General features: G+C 43.4%; 1 protein-coding gene across 3 annotated transcripts in view; it reads left to right on the plus strand.

The window, feature by feature from the left end:
• The window catches only part of sfswap (splicing factor SWAP), a 130,519-nt gene that overhangs the window by 89,584 nt on the left and 23,140 nt on the right, over nt 1–17,795 (plus strand). For all 3 annotated transcript variants that reach the window (XM_079525068.1, XM_079525069.1, XM_079525070.1), the window contains 2 exons: nt 15,985–16,148; nt 16,633–16,773. In XM_079525068.1, the coding sequence (XP_079381194.1) occupies nt 15,985–16,148; nt 16,633–16,773 (305 nt within the window). The remainder of the gene's footprint in view (nt 1–15,984; nt 16,149–16,632; nt 16,774–17,795) is intronic.

The raw sequence follows: 17,795 nt of genomic DNA on the forward strand, positions 1-17,795 counted from the left end.
ATTTATTTAGAGAATCCATCTTAAGGATTGAGTCCATGCATATTGATGGCACTCAGTCTCATCTCCTGATTGACTTTTACGGTATACAGACCGAGCCACATACTGTGTTGCATCTTCCAGCACAGGGGTTCTCAACCCGTGGGTCGCGACCCCTCGGGGGGTCGCCAAATTATTTTAGGGGGTCCCCAAATTATTTTCAAAAAAAAGAAAAAGATTTTTTATTTTTATTTTTTTTTCACGATTTTTAAAAAATAGCAGACCTACAAGCTCGTAGCGCGCCACTCGGTGGCGCGCTATGAGCTTGTAGATCTGCTATTTTTAAATAGCTAAATTATAACAATGCTTAAAACACCAAAAGGGGTTCCCACCCAAAATGGTTTAGGTTATTGTAGCAGTCAATTTATATTGGGGGTCGGGAGGGGGCGGGGCGGGGGTCCCGAGACATTGCCAAAGCATTTCCGGGGGTCCCCGGCCAAAAACGTTGAGAACCCCTGTTCCAGCACACACTACAGCGTTCTACGATGAGCTGTCGGCCACACTGCAAAATCCTTTTTGTTAATTTAACACTGTGCTGGAGATGTGAAATTGTGCTTTATAAAAAAATCACACCCGTGTGAACTGAGTGGTGCAACTCCCCTCTCCCCCTACCCCCCCCCCTCTCTCTCTCTCATTAGCAGGCAATCTCTCTCTGTTTCTGGCACAATAGCGCCACTTTTGCCCCTACTGCTACGTCACATAGTCACACATAGTCACATTAACACGGACATTGCTGTTCCTTGGAGTGGTTGCACCACTCAAAAAGAGCTGTGGAGTTCCCGACTACCCTCTTTTGTTTATTTGATCACCAACGTGAACCAAATGGCTGCTGCCAACAGTTTTGGAGACTCGACAAACATTGACTTTTTCTCTCTAGTTAAAATCTTCCCTGCTGTTCCTCTGTAAAATTGAGGTCCTTGTGACAGTTTTCCCCCTCTCTCTCACACACACACACACATACACACACACACACACGTGTGCAGGCCTTTTACGTTTATTCTGGACTTTTATGCTGGCCCCTAGCTCGCACCTGCCTGTGTCTTTGGTAAGCCTTGAGTCAACTTTTCCATATTGTCTGTGAGACTACTGTTGTTGATGTGTGTGTAGCCAAATCCTTGGTGTGAATTTAAATGTGGGAGTGTCTAAGTTTGTTGTGCAGCTGCCCTCTCCTACGGTGCAGCTCTAATGTGAGCAGTGCTGGCTGTCTAATCGATTAGCCTGTGTGTCTGCCATGCTGTGTTAAACGGACACAAGGGGCCCAGGTCTTTGGAGAGCCTGTCATTCTTTTAGCTGGTAACCTAACCCAGGGGTTCTCAACCCGTGGGTCGCGACCCCTCGGGGGGTCGCCAAATTATTTTGGGGGGTCCCCAAAATATTTTCAAAAAAAAGAAAGAAAAAAATGTTTTTTTTTTAAATTTTATTTTCACGATTTTTCAAAAATAGCAGACCTACAAGTTCATAGCGCGCCACTCGGTGGCGCGCTATGAGCTTGTAGATCTGCTATTTTTCAATAGCTAAATTATAACAATGCTTAAAACATCAAAAGGGGTTCCCGCCCAAAATGGTTTAAGGTTATTGTAGCAGTCAATTTATATTGGGGGTCGGGAGGGGGCGGGGCGGGGGTCCCGAGACATTGCCAAAGCATTTCCGGGGGTCCCCGGCCAAAAACGTTGAGAACCCCTGACCTAACCAAAGTCTCAGACTTCAAATGGCATCCCTATTTTGTGCGGGGAAAAAATACCAATCAAGCTGTGAGCTTGTACATTCTGTACTATTTAGGCATGTAACTCACAATACGATTTTCACCATTTTTTCCCATCCATCCATCTTCAACCGCTTATCTGTAGTCTGGTCGCGGGGGCAACAGCTCCACCAGAGAGCTCCAGACTTCCCTCTCCAGAGCAACATTAGTAACTTCCTCCTTGGGGATCCCGAGGCGTTCCAAGGCCAGTGAGTCGATGTAATCCCTCCAACTGCGCCTTGGTCTCCTCCCAGTGGGACATTCATCGAGGACCTCCCTAGTATCGAGAGGCATCCTAACCAGATCTTTTTCTTTCTTTTCAAAATCTTTTTCTTTTGGTTCAATAACGGTATGGGTGTCAAATCACAGGTTCATTTCGTATCAGTGACTGAGGTAAACAAACGTATAAATCACAGAGATCATGGGCAGACATAATGAAAAGACTATGCTATTGTGCAAAACATGCCCCTTCAAGACAAAAGAAAAACATTTCCCCCCCCTTCAAGTCCCAATTTAGTAAAGCCAATTCCCAATTCCCCAGCCTCTCTACAAGTACTCCATCTCTGCTAACCCCCACAATCAGTTATTGGGAGGGTGAAGAAACCGATACCCGGGCCGTCAAGCCAACATCTTCTTTCCACCCGACAGTGAAAGGTCTCACTAGGGGGGGCGTAACGCATGTCTAACCAGATCTTTTTAAACACAATTATTTTCCAGACAAATTACCAAAAATATTTTCCCTTACACAAATCCAGTGTTTTTCTTCTTATTCTTTTATAATACTTTGTGTTCAATACTGTAGCAAATGACAGGAAACTATTTGTGTTCTTCCTGCCCCGTCACTACGAGTCAACGTGTGACATAGGCCGCTGCACAAGAATGGGAGATTCTCGAGATACTCGATTGCACCCTCTGCTGTTTTTCATCACGATATGTTTTTATTAAATCGATTTAATTTAAATTGTGGCCAGTTTATATCGATATATATCCATATACCGTTACATGCCTAGTACTATTTTCACTACGTTGGCTTGACGAAGAATAACATAGGGCTCAACTTCTTAACACTGACACTCTGACACAGCTCAATCCTCTAATAAATGTCTTCAGTGACAGCGAAAGTCTCATATTTGACCCATATTTGCCCAATATGTAGGCCCACGGACATAACGCATTGTTCCGTCCTACTGTTTTTTCCCACTCCTTCCTTATTCATTCCCTCTTGGCATTCCCAACCATGATCTATCTTCTTAGCCTTAAAGGGCTGAATAGAGTATTTAATGGTAATATAATGTGTATTTAAAGTGGAATGTGTGTGAAGGAATTGTCTCAGGGCATTTTGGTGTGGGATTGCACATTTTAATTTGGCTGATTTTATTTAATCAGCCAACGTGAATGTGGGAGGACTGGCTGAGTAAAGAAATACTAGACTAATAAGCAGTGGCCTTTTGTCTCTATTCATCTACCGTACCCCCTTCCACGGTGTGCAAGGATCTTCTTAATTAGTTCCTATCCATGTCTGTTTTGGTGAAGGGTAAATGATCATCTTTCGTATTATTCATATTATTAAGAACTTGGAATCTGTGTCCCTCGTGTATTCTGACTGTCCACGTGGTATAGAGAAGGCTCGCTGTATACTGTACCGTAGGCGATAGATCATAATACTGTAGGCAAAGACTGTATTGAAAGGGTATTCTACGCTTAAATCGGCATGAGATAAAAATGACTCGCCGCTACTGAGGTCAAAAGATAAGACACTTCCACAGTGTAGGATTCAACCACTACGTAATTAAAAGAAAGTCTAGGACAGTGAATCTCAAAGTGGCATAGACTGGCATACTCGCAATACCAGTATTTTAGTCAGTATCGGCAGCTTCTCCGATACTGGTATTGGAACAACTCTGTGTTTGTTTGACAGACAGCTGCTGTCCCCTCTTCTGTATGCTGTGTACACTGGATCGTTCAGTGTTACCCGACCGTAGCGGCCCACGTCCACCACTGATGATGATCATACATAAAATCTACATTAGAATGAATCCAGCAGATGTTTTAAATTAATAAGAAAACTGCTGATACTGTACTATTATACAGTCTTTGTCCATCTTTCATCCCCTGCTCACCTCTCCCTCTTTTTCGCACACTTGAATATTACTTTAAAAATGCTAAATATTGAATGCAGTAAAACTTAATTTAAAATCCACAGACGGCTCACTCTCTTTCTCTCTGCGCCGGCCGCTATTGGTGTTGAGAAATGTAGTCTCTTGTGAGACCAAATGAGTAATACGTCATATTATTCTATAGCCTCATTTTAACAACCTTAGGTAGTATAATAGTTTGGATACAAGCTCAGACTTGTCCGGAGAACGGACATCGCTCCAATCTATTACAGTTGGTTGTAAACTGTCATCTGCCATCATCACCAAACGGATCACCCGTTTCAGCTTGACCTATGTTATCATTTTGAATCAGATATAGTGGTTAATGCTCTATCGCTCCATCTTGCTATCCCCTATGTCTCCTCTATACGTTCATTACTCTGTGTCCATAATGTTCTATCCCTCCACCTCTCTCTTGCTTGTCATTTCCTTACACCCACATTAAGTCATACACCAAGGTCAGCTGGGCTATTAGCCAAGCATATGGATGGATATGGATGGAAGAGTTTAATCATGCAGAGTGACTGCCAGATAGAGAGAGAGAAAGAGAGGAGAGAGGCAAGCCTCTTAGAATCAGGACTTGGTTAGCTTCATGCCTATAAATGCAGTAGTGTAAATCTAACGTACAATTTTAAGAATTGATAGTAGAATAATTGAGGATACATTTGACTGGATTCTATGGACCTCAGGGCCTCTTATTATCCCCATCCTTTGCCTTCCTGAAGGTAATTGAGCTAAATATAGGGCCCTGTAGGAACATTTCTGATCCTGGTCGTGAGCCATTTCCACAGTCACTTAATTAAGTGTTATTGACATCTGGGCTGTTAACTCATTTTACTATACATGTTTTATAGTTCCTTGTGAGATGACTGGCAGTTTATTAAATTAATAGATGCTGCCACAGTGGGGAAAAGCAATATATTTCTCCAAACTCAGACTTGTTTTTTTCTTCTGAGTCCTATCTCAGTTCATGGCAGCGTGTAACTGTCAAGATAAATGCCACGGTGATGTTAAAAGCCCTTTCACACGGATGCAGTAGTTACATTTCTTTGGCCAAAAGACCTTCTGATAAATGAAAGTAGAAATGCCAGGGCCTTCAGCTTGATTGTGCAGCTACTGTACTGAACTGAACTTGCTTATTGAGCGAGAGAGTGCACATCATGTAGGTTCTGGACTATGTAATGTTGCATTGGTTCTATTCACACTGCGATACTTGTAAGCAGAACAAACAAACGGCTCCCTCATTGCTCAGATTCTTTGTGTGGTAATTCTTTACTTATCCAGGGCAAAGCAAAACGGGAAGACAGGAAACATCCTCAGTGTTAATTTAATTTTGACATTACATTACGTAAATGATTAGACTTAGTTGAATGAACAGAGGCATTTTCTGTGCAATGTGCATGCCATCTAACATGATGTGCAGGCAGCATATGTGTGCAGTATAATCCATCATTGTCTTTTGCCCTTCTCATATTTTTATCAGAAAATTATTCTCATTCAGGACAATATGAATCTAAACTTAGTTGAAGTAAGTGTGAGCCTTGAAAACAGTGGCTTGCTGCATTTCGTTTGGCGAAGGCGTGCTGTATTCAGACAGCTCTGTGATGACCTGTTAACCCACCTTTTCTTTTTCGCTATCTATAGCACACTATTATTCAAAATATGTCAATTTGAGTCCTTTGGGTCAGCGTTGCAGCATTCTGACTGCAAAGCAACCAATCAATTGTCAGACTAGTATCACGGATACTGTAGTGAATAGCGAATATGCTTTAGGCATCCCTTTATCAATCCGTCTTATTGTGTGTGGTCTTTTGGGTTGTTTTCTGCACATCTTTTAGCAACCACACACACACACACACACACACACACACACACACACACACACACATAAATGGGTCCATTTTGATACTCACTACACACTTTTATGGTACATGCCTTTTAACATCATCCCATACATTACACACACTTCGTAACCTCGATACTTTATCTCACAAGGAATAGTGAAGATTACCGATCTACAAGCTTTATGTTTTGATCTGCTATTTAGCAATTTTGTAAAAGTTACATAAGTAGATTTTTTTTTTTTTTCTTTGACATTTTTGAAGTTTAAGAGGTTTAACCTCAAAATAGGGATGCCAGGTTGACAGTGTTTTATGACCACGACAAACGAACACAACAGGATGCTGTTGATAATCACTCCACCAACAAAACAAAAACAGCTTGGGAACAGGAACTGGGTATTGCACTAACTCAGAAAGGGTGGGATGGTGCAATCGATAAGGTTAGCTCCACCACCTCCTGTGCTCGTCTCGGATTAATTCAATTTAAGGTTTTACACAGAGTCCATTACTCTAAAGCGAGACTGTCCACTATATACCCAAACGTTACATATGTGTGTGACAGATGCCATGGTTCCCCATGCAACCTTAGTCACATGTTTTTTTACTGCCCCAAACTACGCTTCTACTGGGAATCCATTTTTAAGGCCCTCGGAGTGGATATACAGCCTTGTCCCCTACTAGCCATCTTCGGCACTCCTGCTGAGTCCCTGCGTCTGGACCTTATGAAAACAGACATCGTGGCTTTCACGTCCTTACTAGCCAAACGCAGGATTCTCCTGCACTGGAAGGCTGTCCTGCAGCCACCTTTCTTTTCCCAATGGCTAAATGAGGTAATGTACTTCCTCCACCTCGAGAAAATTAAATATTCACTCAGGGGCTCCAACAGTAAATTTGTTCTAAAATGGAACCCATTCATACAGTACTTCAAAAACCTACAGAGGTTACCCACAGACGAGACACCATGAGGTGTGTTCACCCACTGACTGCAGGTTGAGGTGCAAATATGCATATAGGCCTGGGCTCGGAGGCAGGTTTGGTCATGCGCAGTGTAGGCGGTTGGAGGCTGTACTGTAGGTAGGGTGTACTGGAAGGAGTGCCGATGATGAACAGAGCTATTCTCATTTTTGTACTTGTACGTTTATTTCTATTTTTTTGTATTTTTTTTGTTCCAATAAGTGTCACTGTCAGGCGGAGGGAGGGGGGGTGGTTGGTTGGCAGGAGGTCGTCCTCTAGGGAAAAAACAAAAAAATGTTGTACCCCCTAATTTCTATTTTCTCCCTGTATATAGGCGAGATATTGTATGTTGTGACCAACTGCTGCTGGTATGAACAATAAAAAAACATAAATACAAAAAAAGGCATTTAGCAGAGGCTCTTAATCCAGAGCGATTTACAGTAAACGAGAACAACACATGGTAATACATAGAAATAGTCATCAAGAATCATAAGCAAGCTGAGAACCTAACATCCGTCTAACCGTCTGTACAATGAAATTCTACTGTAAATGGTAAATGGTGCATTTATATAGCGCCTTTATCCAAGGCACTTTACATAGATTGTGCATTACATTCACTCATTCACACACACATTCATACACCGATGACGGAGGAAACCATGCAAGGCACCAACCTGCACATCAGGAGCAATTAGGGGTTCAGTGTCTTGCTCAAAGACACTTAGACACTAACTCTGGGGGAGCCCAGGTTCGAACTGGCAAATTTGCGGTTCCCATCCGGCCACTCTACCCCTGAGCCACCGCCGCCCTACTGTTAGATGGATGTTAGGCTCCTAGCTTGCTTATGAGTAAGCAAGCTGCCAGCACACTCCGTATTGAAGAGCTCCAGCCTCCCAATCTATTGTAGCAAGGATATTAATGTCCCAGCCATGCCCCCTGTAGTAGTGCCGAGTCACAACACAATGATATCCTCTTTATTGATTAGACGGTCAGAACATGGCCTTCAGATGCAGCACATTTACTTGAAAACCGATCGAGTCTGTCAAACTCAGTCAATTCATAGCATCAAAATGTGCATTGGCCGTGCTTTGCAAGCCACCGATGAGGTGTTCCCTGCTGAATTTTCACCACTTGGAATTTGGCACGGAACGTGTTTGTGTGTCGGAGTCGACTCAGAGAGAGAGTGTGCGAGGCAGCGTGCCGAATAATAACAGCATCTGTTTTCCCATGTGTGCGTGCAGCAGTACTTGATGCACGGGTCTGTCCGCTGGTCTTGGGTGTATTATGGATATTCCGGGTCCAGCAGGTGGTTAACCCATTCAGGCCTGACGTCGACATTTTTAAAAAAAAGTTTTCTAAATCATGAAAATTTTCGGAAAGATTTGAGGCACATTTTAACGATTTTTCAAAAATAGCAGACCTACAAGTTCATAGCGCGCCACTCGGTGGCGCGCTATGAGCTTGTAGATCTGCTATTTTTCAATAGCTAAATTATAACATAATGTTTAAAACGCTAACGCTAACGTGACATGGATGCGTTCCAGGTCTCAATGGGTTAATAGCCACAGATGGAACATTATAATTGAGAGACTTATTTAGACACTGCAAGTATGAGAATGCAGAATCACTTAAGCCGACAAGAGCTGTAATTTTGCGTGAATTTGACCCGGCGACAGTGTTCCAGATGCAAAAAACGTATGTATAAAAATCACACCTGTGTGAACTGAGTGGTGCAAGGTCTTATATAGCCTGATCAGCTGTGGTCTGACGTAATGTCAGTGACCATAGTAACCAATGCTCATTTGTTTGGGTCCCACGTACAGGTACACACACGTACAGGTACACGGGTACATACACACATACACGGGTACAGACAAAGCTGGTTGTTGGAGTGGTTTGCACCACTCAAAAAAACAAGATCATACAGTAGTATAAATTGAGCGAGGCCGCGCAATAGCATTTCGTGTAGTACCCTTTGTGGATGCACCCAATTACATTGACACATACGTGTACACACTGCTCTGTGCGTGAGCATAGCAGAAGATGAATACAGTACATGATAATGATATACTATGGACGTTAGTTAAGGTTCTAGAAAAAGAGACAGCACGTTGTACATGGGATTAAGGTGCAAAATGTCAGCACGCGTCGACCGCATGATCTATTCTACATAATAGTAAACCGACACTGGTACAGTGGTCCATGATTAATTCAAAACTGTTAAATGTGACTGTGCCACCGGTCGGGTCACACACCCCACAAGGTCACCGAACGCAGCTTATTTTCAGAAAGAAGAGCTGTGGATTCTGGCAGCTCTAACCCCCCCTCCGCTGCTCTTCCTGACACACGGATGGCTGTATGATTTACTATGTGCTTTACCTTCTCTCTCTCACACATTCTCCTCTTTTTGTCCTGTCCTTTCCTCTGTACGTACTCCTCTCTGATGTTCTCTCACCTTTCCCCTGTGACTGTCTCCCGTTTCTGGCCGCTGCGACTGATCTGTCACATCTGAGACCAGACTGCTTTGCAAGTCCTATAACGTACATCTAATCCCTGCTTGCCGTCTCTTTCATCAATGCTCTGTCCCCCGGGCCAGATTACCAGCTATTGTAATGCACAAACTGGAAGGGACTGCCTCATATGGCACATTTACACTTTAAACTCCCTCTCTGGCCTGACACTTCCCACATTGGGTCCTATTGTCTGACACTTTTCTGTCTTCATTTTGCTTCTTCTCTTTCAACTTCTTAGTCTAATTTCCTCCTCCTGTCTGTTCTGCTAGTTTTACTATTCTTCCATTCATCTTCCTTTTACTTTCCTCCTCTTTCATCATCCTCCATTCTCGTATTTTATTTAGAAGTGAGTGGGGATAAAAATATACATACTCCACCTCTAAATCCCCCCCTCCCCCTCCGACTTCCATGTTTTAACAAACTACCATCATGGGGAATTGGAAAGACAAAGCACATGTTTCATGTCTTTGAATTGAACTGGGACAGCTTTATTAATTTTGGCTGTATACATTGTGTCCCTGTTAAGTCAAAACTCCTGAGTGTTCGTCATCTCTCTTCCCCCCCTCCCTCTCTCCAGACACAAACCTTTATTCCCTTCATATTAACTGTAGTATGCTGTTACTGTACGTTTCCTCGCATTCTGTTCTACACAGACTTGTACAATGACTCCCAAGGTTATGACGCAACACGGTAAAATCCTGCTATAATTTAATTTAATTCTGTTGCATCAAATTCAAACACTGAGGATTGTACTGTGTGTACAATGGGTTACGACACTTAAACCGTGGCCCACTGACTGCCCATTGGCTTAGCTTACTGTGTCCTCTCTGCATAGGTCATCTACAACAATTCCAGCTCTGACACAAGAAATAAGAGACTGATCCACCCTTACAGTAGCAGTGCAATTAGCAAACGGCACGGAGAGAGTGAGAGTTATCATCAAAACAATAAACAGATACTCGTAAGCATTACTGCAAATCCTTACAAATAATCACATCATCACACAAGCTGTGTGTGTGCGTTTAGCAGAAATGGGCCGCAGGTGCAAAACGCACGAGAGTCAGCCACCCCTCTCCTACCACACAAACCCAACAGGATTTATAAAACCAAACCGGGCATGACAGCGCTCACAGAGCCAAGCAACATTGAGCGACAAACACTTCTTCAGAACCGCAGAAACACTGCAGCGATAAACTGCAGCTCACGGCTTTACATTAAGTTTTATGCACATTTACGGTATATGTGCAAATTAGCCTGGCTAATAAGCCAGACTAATATCACAACGGCTGATTCGGTCTGGCTTATTAGCCAGGCTATTTGCAAATATGCAGAAATCACATTTATTTCCTATGTACTATTGTCTGGGGTCCCCCAGGGTTCTATACTTGTTTCCCTTCCGACTCCGACTACAGAGTAGGAGCAACTCATGGAAGCCTGCTCTGGCAAATATAACCCAGCAGCTTGGTTTGCTTTACTGAATTGCAATAGCAAATCTGCAGTATAAGCTAACACATTGACCAAACAAGAATTGAAGGACCACAGAGTAGGAGCAACTCATGGAGGCCTGCCCTGGCAAATATAACCCATGCCAGCAGCTCGGTTTGCTTTACTGAGTCGCTGAAAAAGGAAGCCAAGTCAGAGTGGTGTGAAAAGAAGACGTTCCACACTCCCTCATCTCGGAGGCACCCTGTGACAAGATTTAGAGCAGGCGTTCTCAACCCGTGGGTCGCGACCCCTCGGGGGGTCGCCAAATTATTTTAGGGGGGTCCCCAAAATATTTTCCAAAAAATATATATATATTTTCACGATTTTTCAAAAATAGCAGACCTACAAGTTCATAGCGCGCCACTCGGTGGCGCGCTATGAGCTTGTAGATCTGCTATTTTTCAATAGCTAAATTATAACAATGCTTAAAACACCAAAAGGGGTTCCCGCCCAAAATGGTTTAAGGTTATTGTAGCAGTCAATTTATATTGGGGGTCGGGAGGGGGCGGGGCGGGGGTCCCGAGACGTTGCCAAAGCATTTCCGGGGGTCCCCGGCCAAAAACGTTGAGAACCCCTGATCTAGAGTATGGGCATGATGCTGGCAGTGAATGAAGAGGGCTTGTCGAGTGGTTTATTTGACTTTGGCTTGCACCCCGTTCAAACCAGACACCATAACGTCTGCTCCATCTTAGCACTAAGCAACCACTTTGTCAACACAGCCAAAACCGCAAGAACTCCAGCATGTCGTGTAGCCTCTGCTCGTCTGTCCTCTGTCACATCGTCAGACTTGAAGAAGTGCTCCATCTTAGGTGAAATATCAAAGTACATTATGTACTTTTTAATGTCCCCCTGTCATGAGCTTGTAGATCAGCTATATTCACTATTTATGAAACTTTTGTATTTATTCTTTTCTCCCTATAATCGTATGGCCAAAATAGGGATGCCAGGTTGAATGTGGTCTGAGTTTTATGAATGTTTAACCAATGAAAAGCATTTAAAAGAGTTTGTGTTTCCATTTCCTGAAAAGTAACCGTTTTGGTTATACAAGGTGTACCCTCGACAGTGACAATATGACACCTGGGCCATGTTGCTAATGTCTTGTTTCATTCAACATGACAGCCACAAATGGTCCCTTCCACACCACCTCCTTCATGCTCTCTGTTTATGACCTAGCAACAGCACAGGTCAGGTCATTCCTAGTCTTAGACGACGTGCCACTGAACACTATTAATGTGGCAATGCGAGTAAGCAGGTCACTTTTGTATTCTGCCACAGAATGCAGCAAGGTATTTCCCCTCGTTTGCCCCACCTGGTCCTTCATTGTGGCTTCGGAAGGGCAACTCCTGTTTGCCCAAGAACACTACACGGTTCATCCTAACATCTCATTTTAAGAAATGACATCATTGCTCATTCAGCTGGAACTCTATCCTACTGCCCCCAAAGGTGTTAAGGTCAACCGTAGCTTTCAGGTGACTTGAAGCATTTTGACAGCGATGGTCTGGCTTTGATACACTTTCTAAATCAGAAAATCGATCTTTGGCCCAGGATCAGTCCTCTGTGACTTTCACAGAGGGCCTATAGCGGGACCACCAATCAAAGAGCTGCATAACATTCTCTTCTCAACAACTAAGTCTAGTTCTAGGATTAGCTTTCGAGTAGAATTTCATTTTGAAAGCATGCAAAGTTTGAATTGAGTTAGCATTTGAGTGGAATGTACCTTGCAAATAATACCAAGTTTGAACAGTATTGCTGTTAACCTGCCTGCAATGCAATTATAAAAGCATTAAATGGGAAAGGTGTTTGAGAGCATCATGAGGAATTGAACTGAAGGAAAAGAAAATAAGGAAAGAGTGAATAACGTAACGGATAGAGCTGTGTATTGTTCCTGTTAACCCATTCAGGCCTGACGTCGAAATTTAAAAAAAAAAGGTTTTCTAAATCATGAAAATTTTCGGAAAGATTTGAGGCAAATTTTAACGATTTTTCAAAAATAGCAGACCTACAAGTTCATAGCGCGCCACTCGGTGGCGCGCTATGAGCTTGTAGATCTGCTATTTTTCAATAGCTAAATTATAACAATGTTTAAAACACCAAAAGGGGTTCCCGCCCCAAAATGGGTTAATGGTTAATGTGGTTAAACGCTAACGTGACATGGATGCGTTCCAGGTATCAATGGATTAAAACAAAGGGGGTTTTAACATGCAGGCGGATGGACGGTACTCCCACTGGAACACATGCTGAGCCCTCCTCCATTCCTTCCAAAGAAAGAAGTAGGTTACAAAAAAATATATATATCTGAAGCCAGGACCAGGATACATGCCAGTGGGGATTATGTGTTGGTTGAATTATGACTAATGTACTGAGCTACTGTATGTAACACGGTGGTACTACAGCATTATGCTTGCACTTTCTGAGTTTACACCATTGATCACTTTTGCATTGCATTACTAGACATTAAGGTAAGCCTACTAGGAATGTACTCCCAAACCCTATAACTGTTTTCGCCACAGTTTACCCATGGCAGCTGCAGCACACTAGAAATGCAACCGCTTTGCCCCTGGAACTCATGTTAAAAGGCTGTGCCTTAGCTTCTTTGGCATCACCATGAGAAAATGCCACCTTCCATTTTAATTTCTGCAAAAGCTATGCTGAGGTTGGGGTAAAAGCTCTCACCTACAGTGCGTCATCCCCGCATTCTAAACGTGGGAGTATCTATAGGACTCTGTCTTTGAACTCTGAATCATTTATGTGACCCTGTTAACACCACAAATGCCTGGGGGTATTTAGGACCATTAAATCAGAGCGCCCATCGATTTGCAGCAACGGAGCACATTTAGCGACGCACCAGGCGCTATCCCGGATGTAGCTGAAGTAGCTAGATGTAGCCAAAACACCCCCGAGGCGATCGACAACAACGGGAGGTATGATTAATTCTAACGCGACTAGCGGCGGGACCGCGATGGCCCGTCTAAAACATAATCTTTGATTAGAATTGGACGGAATGGCCCAGGCGGTGGCGTAACCGTCTGGGCACCCGACTGGTAATCCAGTCGCAGTGTGCCGCGGGTTCGACTCCCGAGCCCGACACGGCCTTTACTGCATGTCTTCCCCCATCTCTCTCCCGTTTCCTGTCAGCCTACTGTCTGTCCCTTCAAAAACCAATAAAAGGCGTAAGCCGCAAAAAAAATATCTTAAAAAAAAAAGAATTGGACGGAATGATTTAGCTCAAGAGTTATTCATGTTTTAAGATTTTCGATCTGATCCGCTAAAATGGGGGGGGGGACATTTTGGATGACGTCCCAACCGGAAATGACATTGAATGTTGTCCAACAGACGCTCCCAGCCTGTGGAGCGATGTGATCGGTTTTGATATCAATAAATCTCCGTCCTTTTATTAATCTCCGTCCTGAGCGCTGGGCGTTACTATTTGATAGGACGGAGAACTCTGTTTATGCCGCTCAAGGTGTTAAAAGGAATCTATCTCTTTGTCCCACCTAGAGCGGCCTTCATTGCAAGTGGATGACAGTGTAAACACAAGCTCTGAATTGACTGATTCAAATATCTTCTCTGGAAATTTACAGGGAGGCAAATCTAAAAGACTGACACACACGATCAATTAATTAACAACATTTTGCAGCCGACAGTAGCCAGGAGTCAATTATTATTATTAATTTGTGTGGTGCCAAAAGGCTACATTATATTGCGTAACCTGCACCATATTTTAATTAGCAACTTCTAATTAAGTTTTTATGCTGTGGCTCCTGTGTGTCCGCCTAATCTCGCAAACCACTGGGCCGGTCAGCACTACATTTCTTTTGCACGCTGCCTGCCAGTAGGTAGGTCAAGGGGGGGGGGGGGGGGGGAATCCAAATATTTGTCACATTAGTATTCTCAGTTCCAATGTCTTGCCATCCCACACCATTTCATCAATTCGATGTCCTCAACATGGTGTCAGAGTTCCACAGTGTGTTCGAGCTCATCTTGTACTTTTTTTTTCCTTTCAGTGTTTCTCTTTAATCCTAGAAAATGTTCACGTTGGGTTCGGTCAGGAGGTAATTATGGCCTGAGGGTAGAGAGTGGATCTGAGGAACCTTGACTTAGCATGACTCAATCTTCTCAACATGCACGCAAGCGCAAACACGCACGCACACACATCCACACAGCTCTCAAGCATGAAAACATCACTTGTTTCTTATCACATTTGGTGGAGGAATACACAGAAGACACAGAGTGTATTGTGTTTTTGCCACACTATTATCGAGCTCCTCACAACAGAACAATAGGATTTCGGTTGAAAATCAGCAAAGTTTCCCTTTAAACGTTTTCCTTCCCATCATTGCCGCAAGCATGCAGACTCTACAGAGTGAGTTAATTCAACTCTGAGAGTGTGAAAACCCTTACTGGTCCATTTGGTCATATCTATCTATCTATCTATCTATCTATCTATCTATCTATCTATCTATCTATCTATCTATCTATCTATCTATCTATCTATACCACACCACTGAGTTACAAATGGATAAATTAACAGTGAGGGTTTTACTTGTGTATTGATCCATCCAGTGACACGCGGCTACATCGTGATATTGAGAATATCTCCAAAGTCCTTGTTGTAAAGCAGAGCGAGTGTGATTGTGTACTGTCAGTCGATGCACTCATTGATTTTTACTCTGTCTCCGTGTCTGGTTAACCAGAGAGAGGACCAGGGGTTAAGATGAGCCTGTCGTTATTAACGTAACCTCCACTAAACGTTTACCCTTTCTCAGTGGTGGAAAGTAACTTAAGTACATTTACTTAAGTACTGTACTAAAGTACAATTTTCAGGTATTTGTACGTTACTTGAGTATTTCCAATTTCCAGTACTCCACTACATCTCAGAGGCAAATATTGTACTTTTACTCCACTGCATTTATTTGAAAACTTTAGTTACTAGTAACTACTCCAGCCCTATATACATTTTGGTCGTTTGAAAGTAGACACGACGCATTGTGCTATCAAAAGACTTTTATACATTATAAAACGTGCAATGAGACATTCTGCATAGTGAGTACTTTTTCTTTTGGTACTTTAAGTACATATTGGTGCCAATACTTTTGTACTTTTACTCGAGTACATTTTGAATTCCGGACTTTTAATTGTATGCAGCATTGATACTTTTACTTAAGTAAAATGTTTGAGTACTTTTTTCCACCACTGCGGCCTTTCTCTCATTCTCTCTCTCTCTCTCTGTCTCTTCCACTCCCATCTTTTCTCCCCAGGTGCAGGCCGTCAGCCACGTCTCCGAGCCCCTTCCTCCTCCTGCCTCGGTGTACTCGGCACCGTCGGCGTACCCCCAGCAGGTGCAGAAACCCTGTGAGGAGAGAGCGGCGGCTCACAGGGGGGGCAGGGAGCACCACCCCGCCTCGTCCACCTCGTCCTCAAGGTTATTATAGTTAACTAAAAAGCTAAAACTAAAATTAAACAAACATTTTCGTTAACTGAACTAAGTAAAAACTAGAAAAGGAAAAGAAAAACGATAACTATCCGAAACCGTATTGTGTGTTTACAAAATGAACTAAAACTACCCGAAACAATAGATGAAATGCCCTTAGTTTTCGTTTGTCATTTATTTATTATAAGCCTAATCTGTAACTGAATATATATATTTTTAAATGGTATCTTTTCTTGAGTTTTTTTTTTACACAATACCTTTTCAACATGCACCTGACTTATTTGTCAGGTGCATGTTGAAAAGGGAAGAAAAAACAAAAAATTACACAAACTAATAAAAACTAAACTAAAACTAAGCGTTGTCACGAAAATAAAAACTAATAAAAACTAGCAAACCCGTTCTAAAAACTAACTATATTAGGGGAAAAAAAGTCAAAACTTAACTATAATGAAAAATACCTTTGCTCCACCTCCAGAGGCGCAGACCGAGACAGGAGCAAAGGCGGCAGGGACAAAGACAAGAAGAAGAAGAAGCACAAGAGACGGTCACGGTCGAAGTCCAGGGAAAAGACCAGACACTCTCTTCCCAGTGCTTACAGGAGAGCCCGCAGATCCAGGTAGGATACTAATGAATATCTAATTAAATGCACCAAGTCTCTGTCTGTCTGACTGTCTGTGTGTGTGTACTGTTGTAATCCACGTAACTCACCGACTTCAGATTCGACACACGCGTTCACCCTACCACAGGGGGTGCAGTGCTCGCTGTCGAGTCGGTCGGACCCACGGTTGTCCAGAACCGCCCCAAAAAGGCCTCTGCCCGGGCTCTGGACATATACCGTATGGAGCTGGCCTTCTGACGTCTGCATAGACTCCATATTTGGGCATGCCTGACAAATAACTCCATATATGGGCATAAAAGGGACACAGGTCCAAAGGCGCTCATCGCCGAGATCGGGTTTCTTTTTTTTCCCCCACGATTTTGTAACCCATTTTTCACCCCTGTGTCAATTATCTAATGTGATCCTGGGCTCTACACACCCTCCGCCAACCTAGTCCCCATACTGTATATGGGGGACATGGGGAGAGCAACGGACTTGAACGCATGCTTCCTTCATGCCTGAGTGTCCAAGTTGCTCCTTTATACCTGACGGGGGAGTTTCCCTGGTTGGACGTAGCATGTGGAAGGAACACGTTATTCCAACCAGTTCCTTTCCCCTCCATCAGGCGCCCCGGCTGGCCAGGGGAAGGCAGTTTAGAGACCAGGATTACTGCATGTTTTTTGTGAGGGTACCTACCCTAGGGGACATGGGGAGAACATGCAAACTCCACACAGAAAGGCCCTTTCGCCAACCCGGCCTCGGGTATGGGCACTGATGACGCGGAGGAGGAAACACACCGCCAGCACCCACAGCGTCCCGAGTGGGAATCGAACCCAGGACCTTCAAGCTGTGAGGCGACAGCACTACAAACTGTGCCACCGTGCCCCTCGAGATCGGGTTTTGATGCCTTTTTTAATATAAATGCATTACGGTTCACAACTGTGTTCTGTGCGCACTCGTAACATTCCAGTTGCGGTGTGATAATAAATAAAAAATCACACCCGTGTGAACTGAGTGGTGTAAGGTCTTATATAGCCTGA

The sequence above is a fragment of the Electrona antarctica genome (genome assembly GCF_951216825.1).
Source record: "Electrona antarctica genome assembly, chromosome: 16".
Taxonomy (NCBI): Eukaryota; Metazoa; Chordata; class Actinopteri; order Myctophiformes; family Myctophidae; genus Electrona; species Electrona antarctica.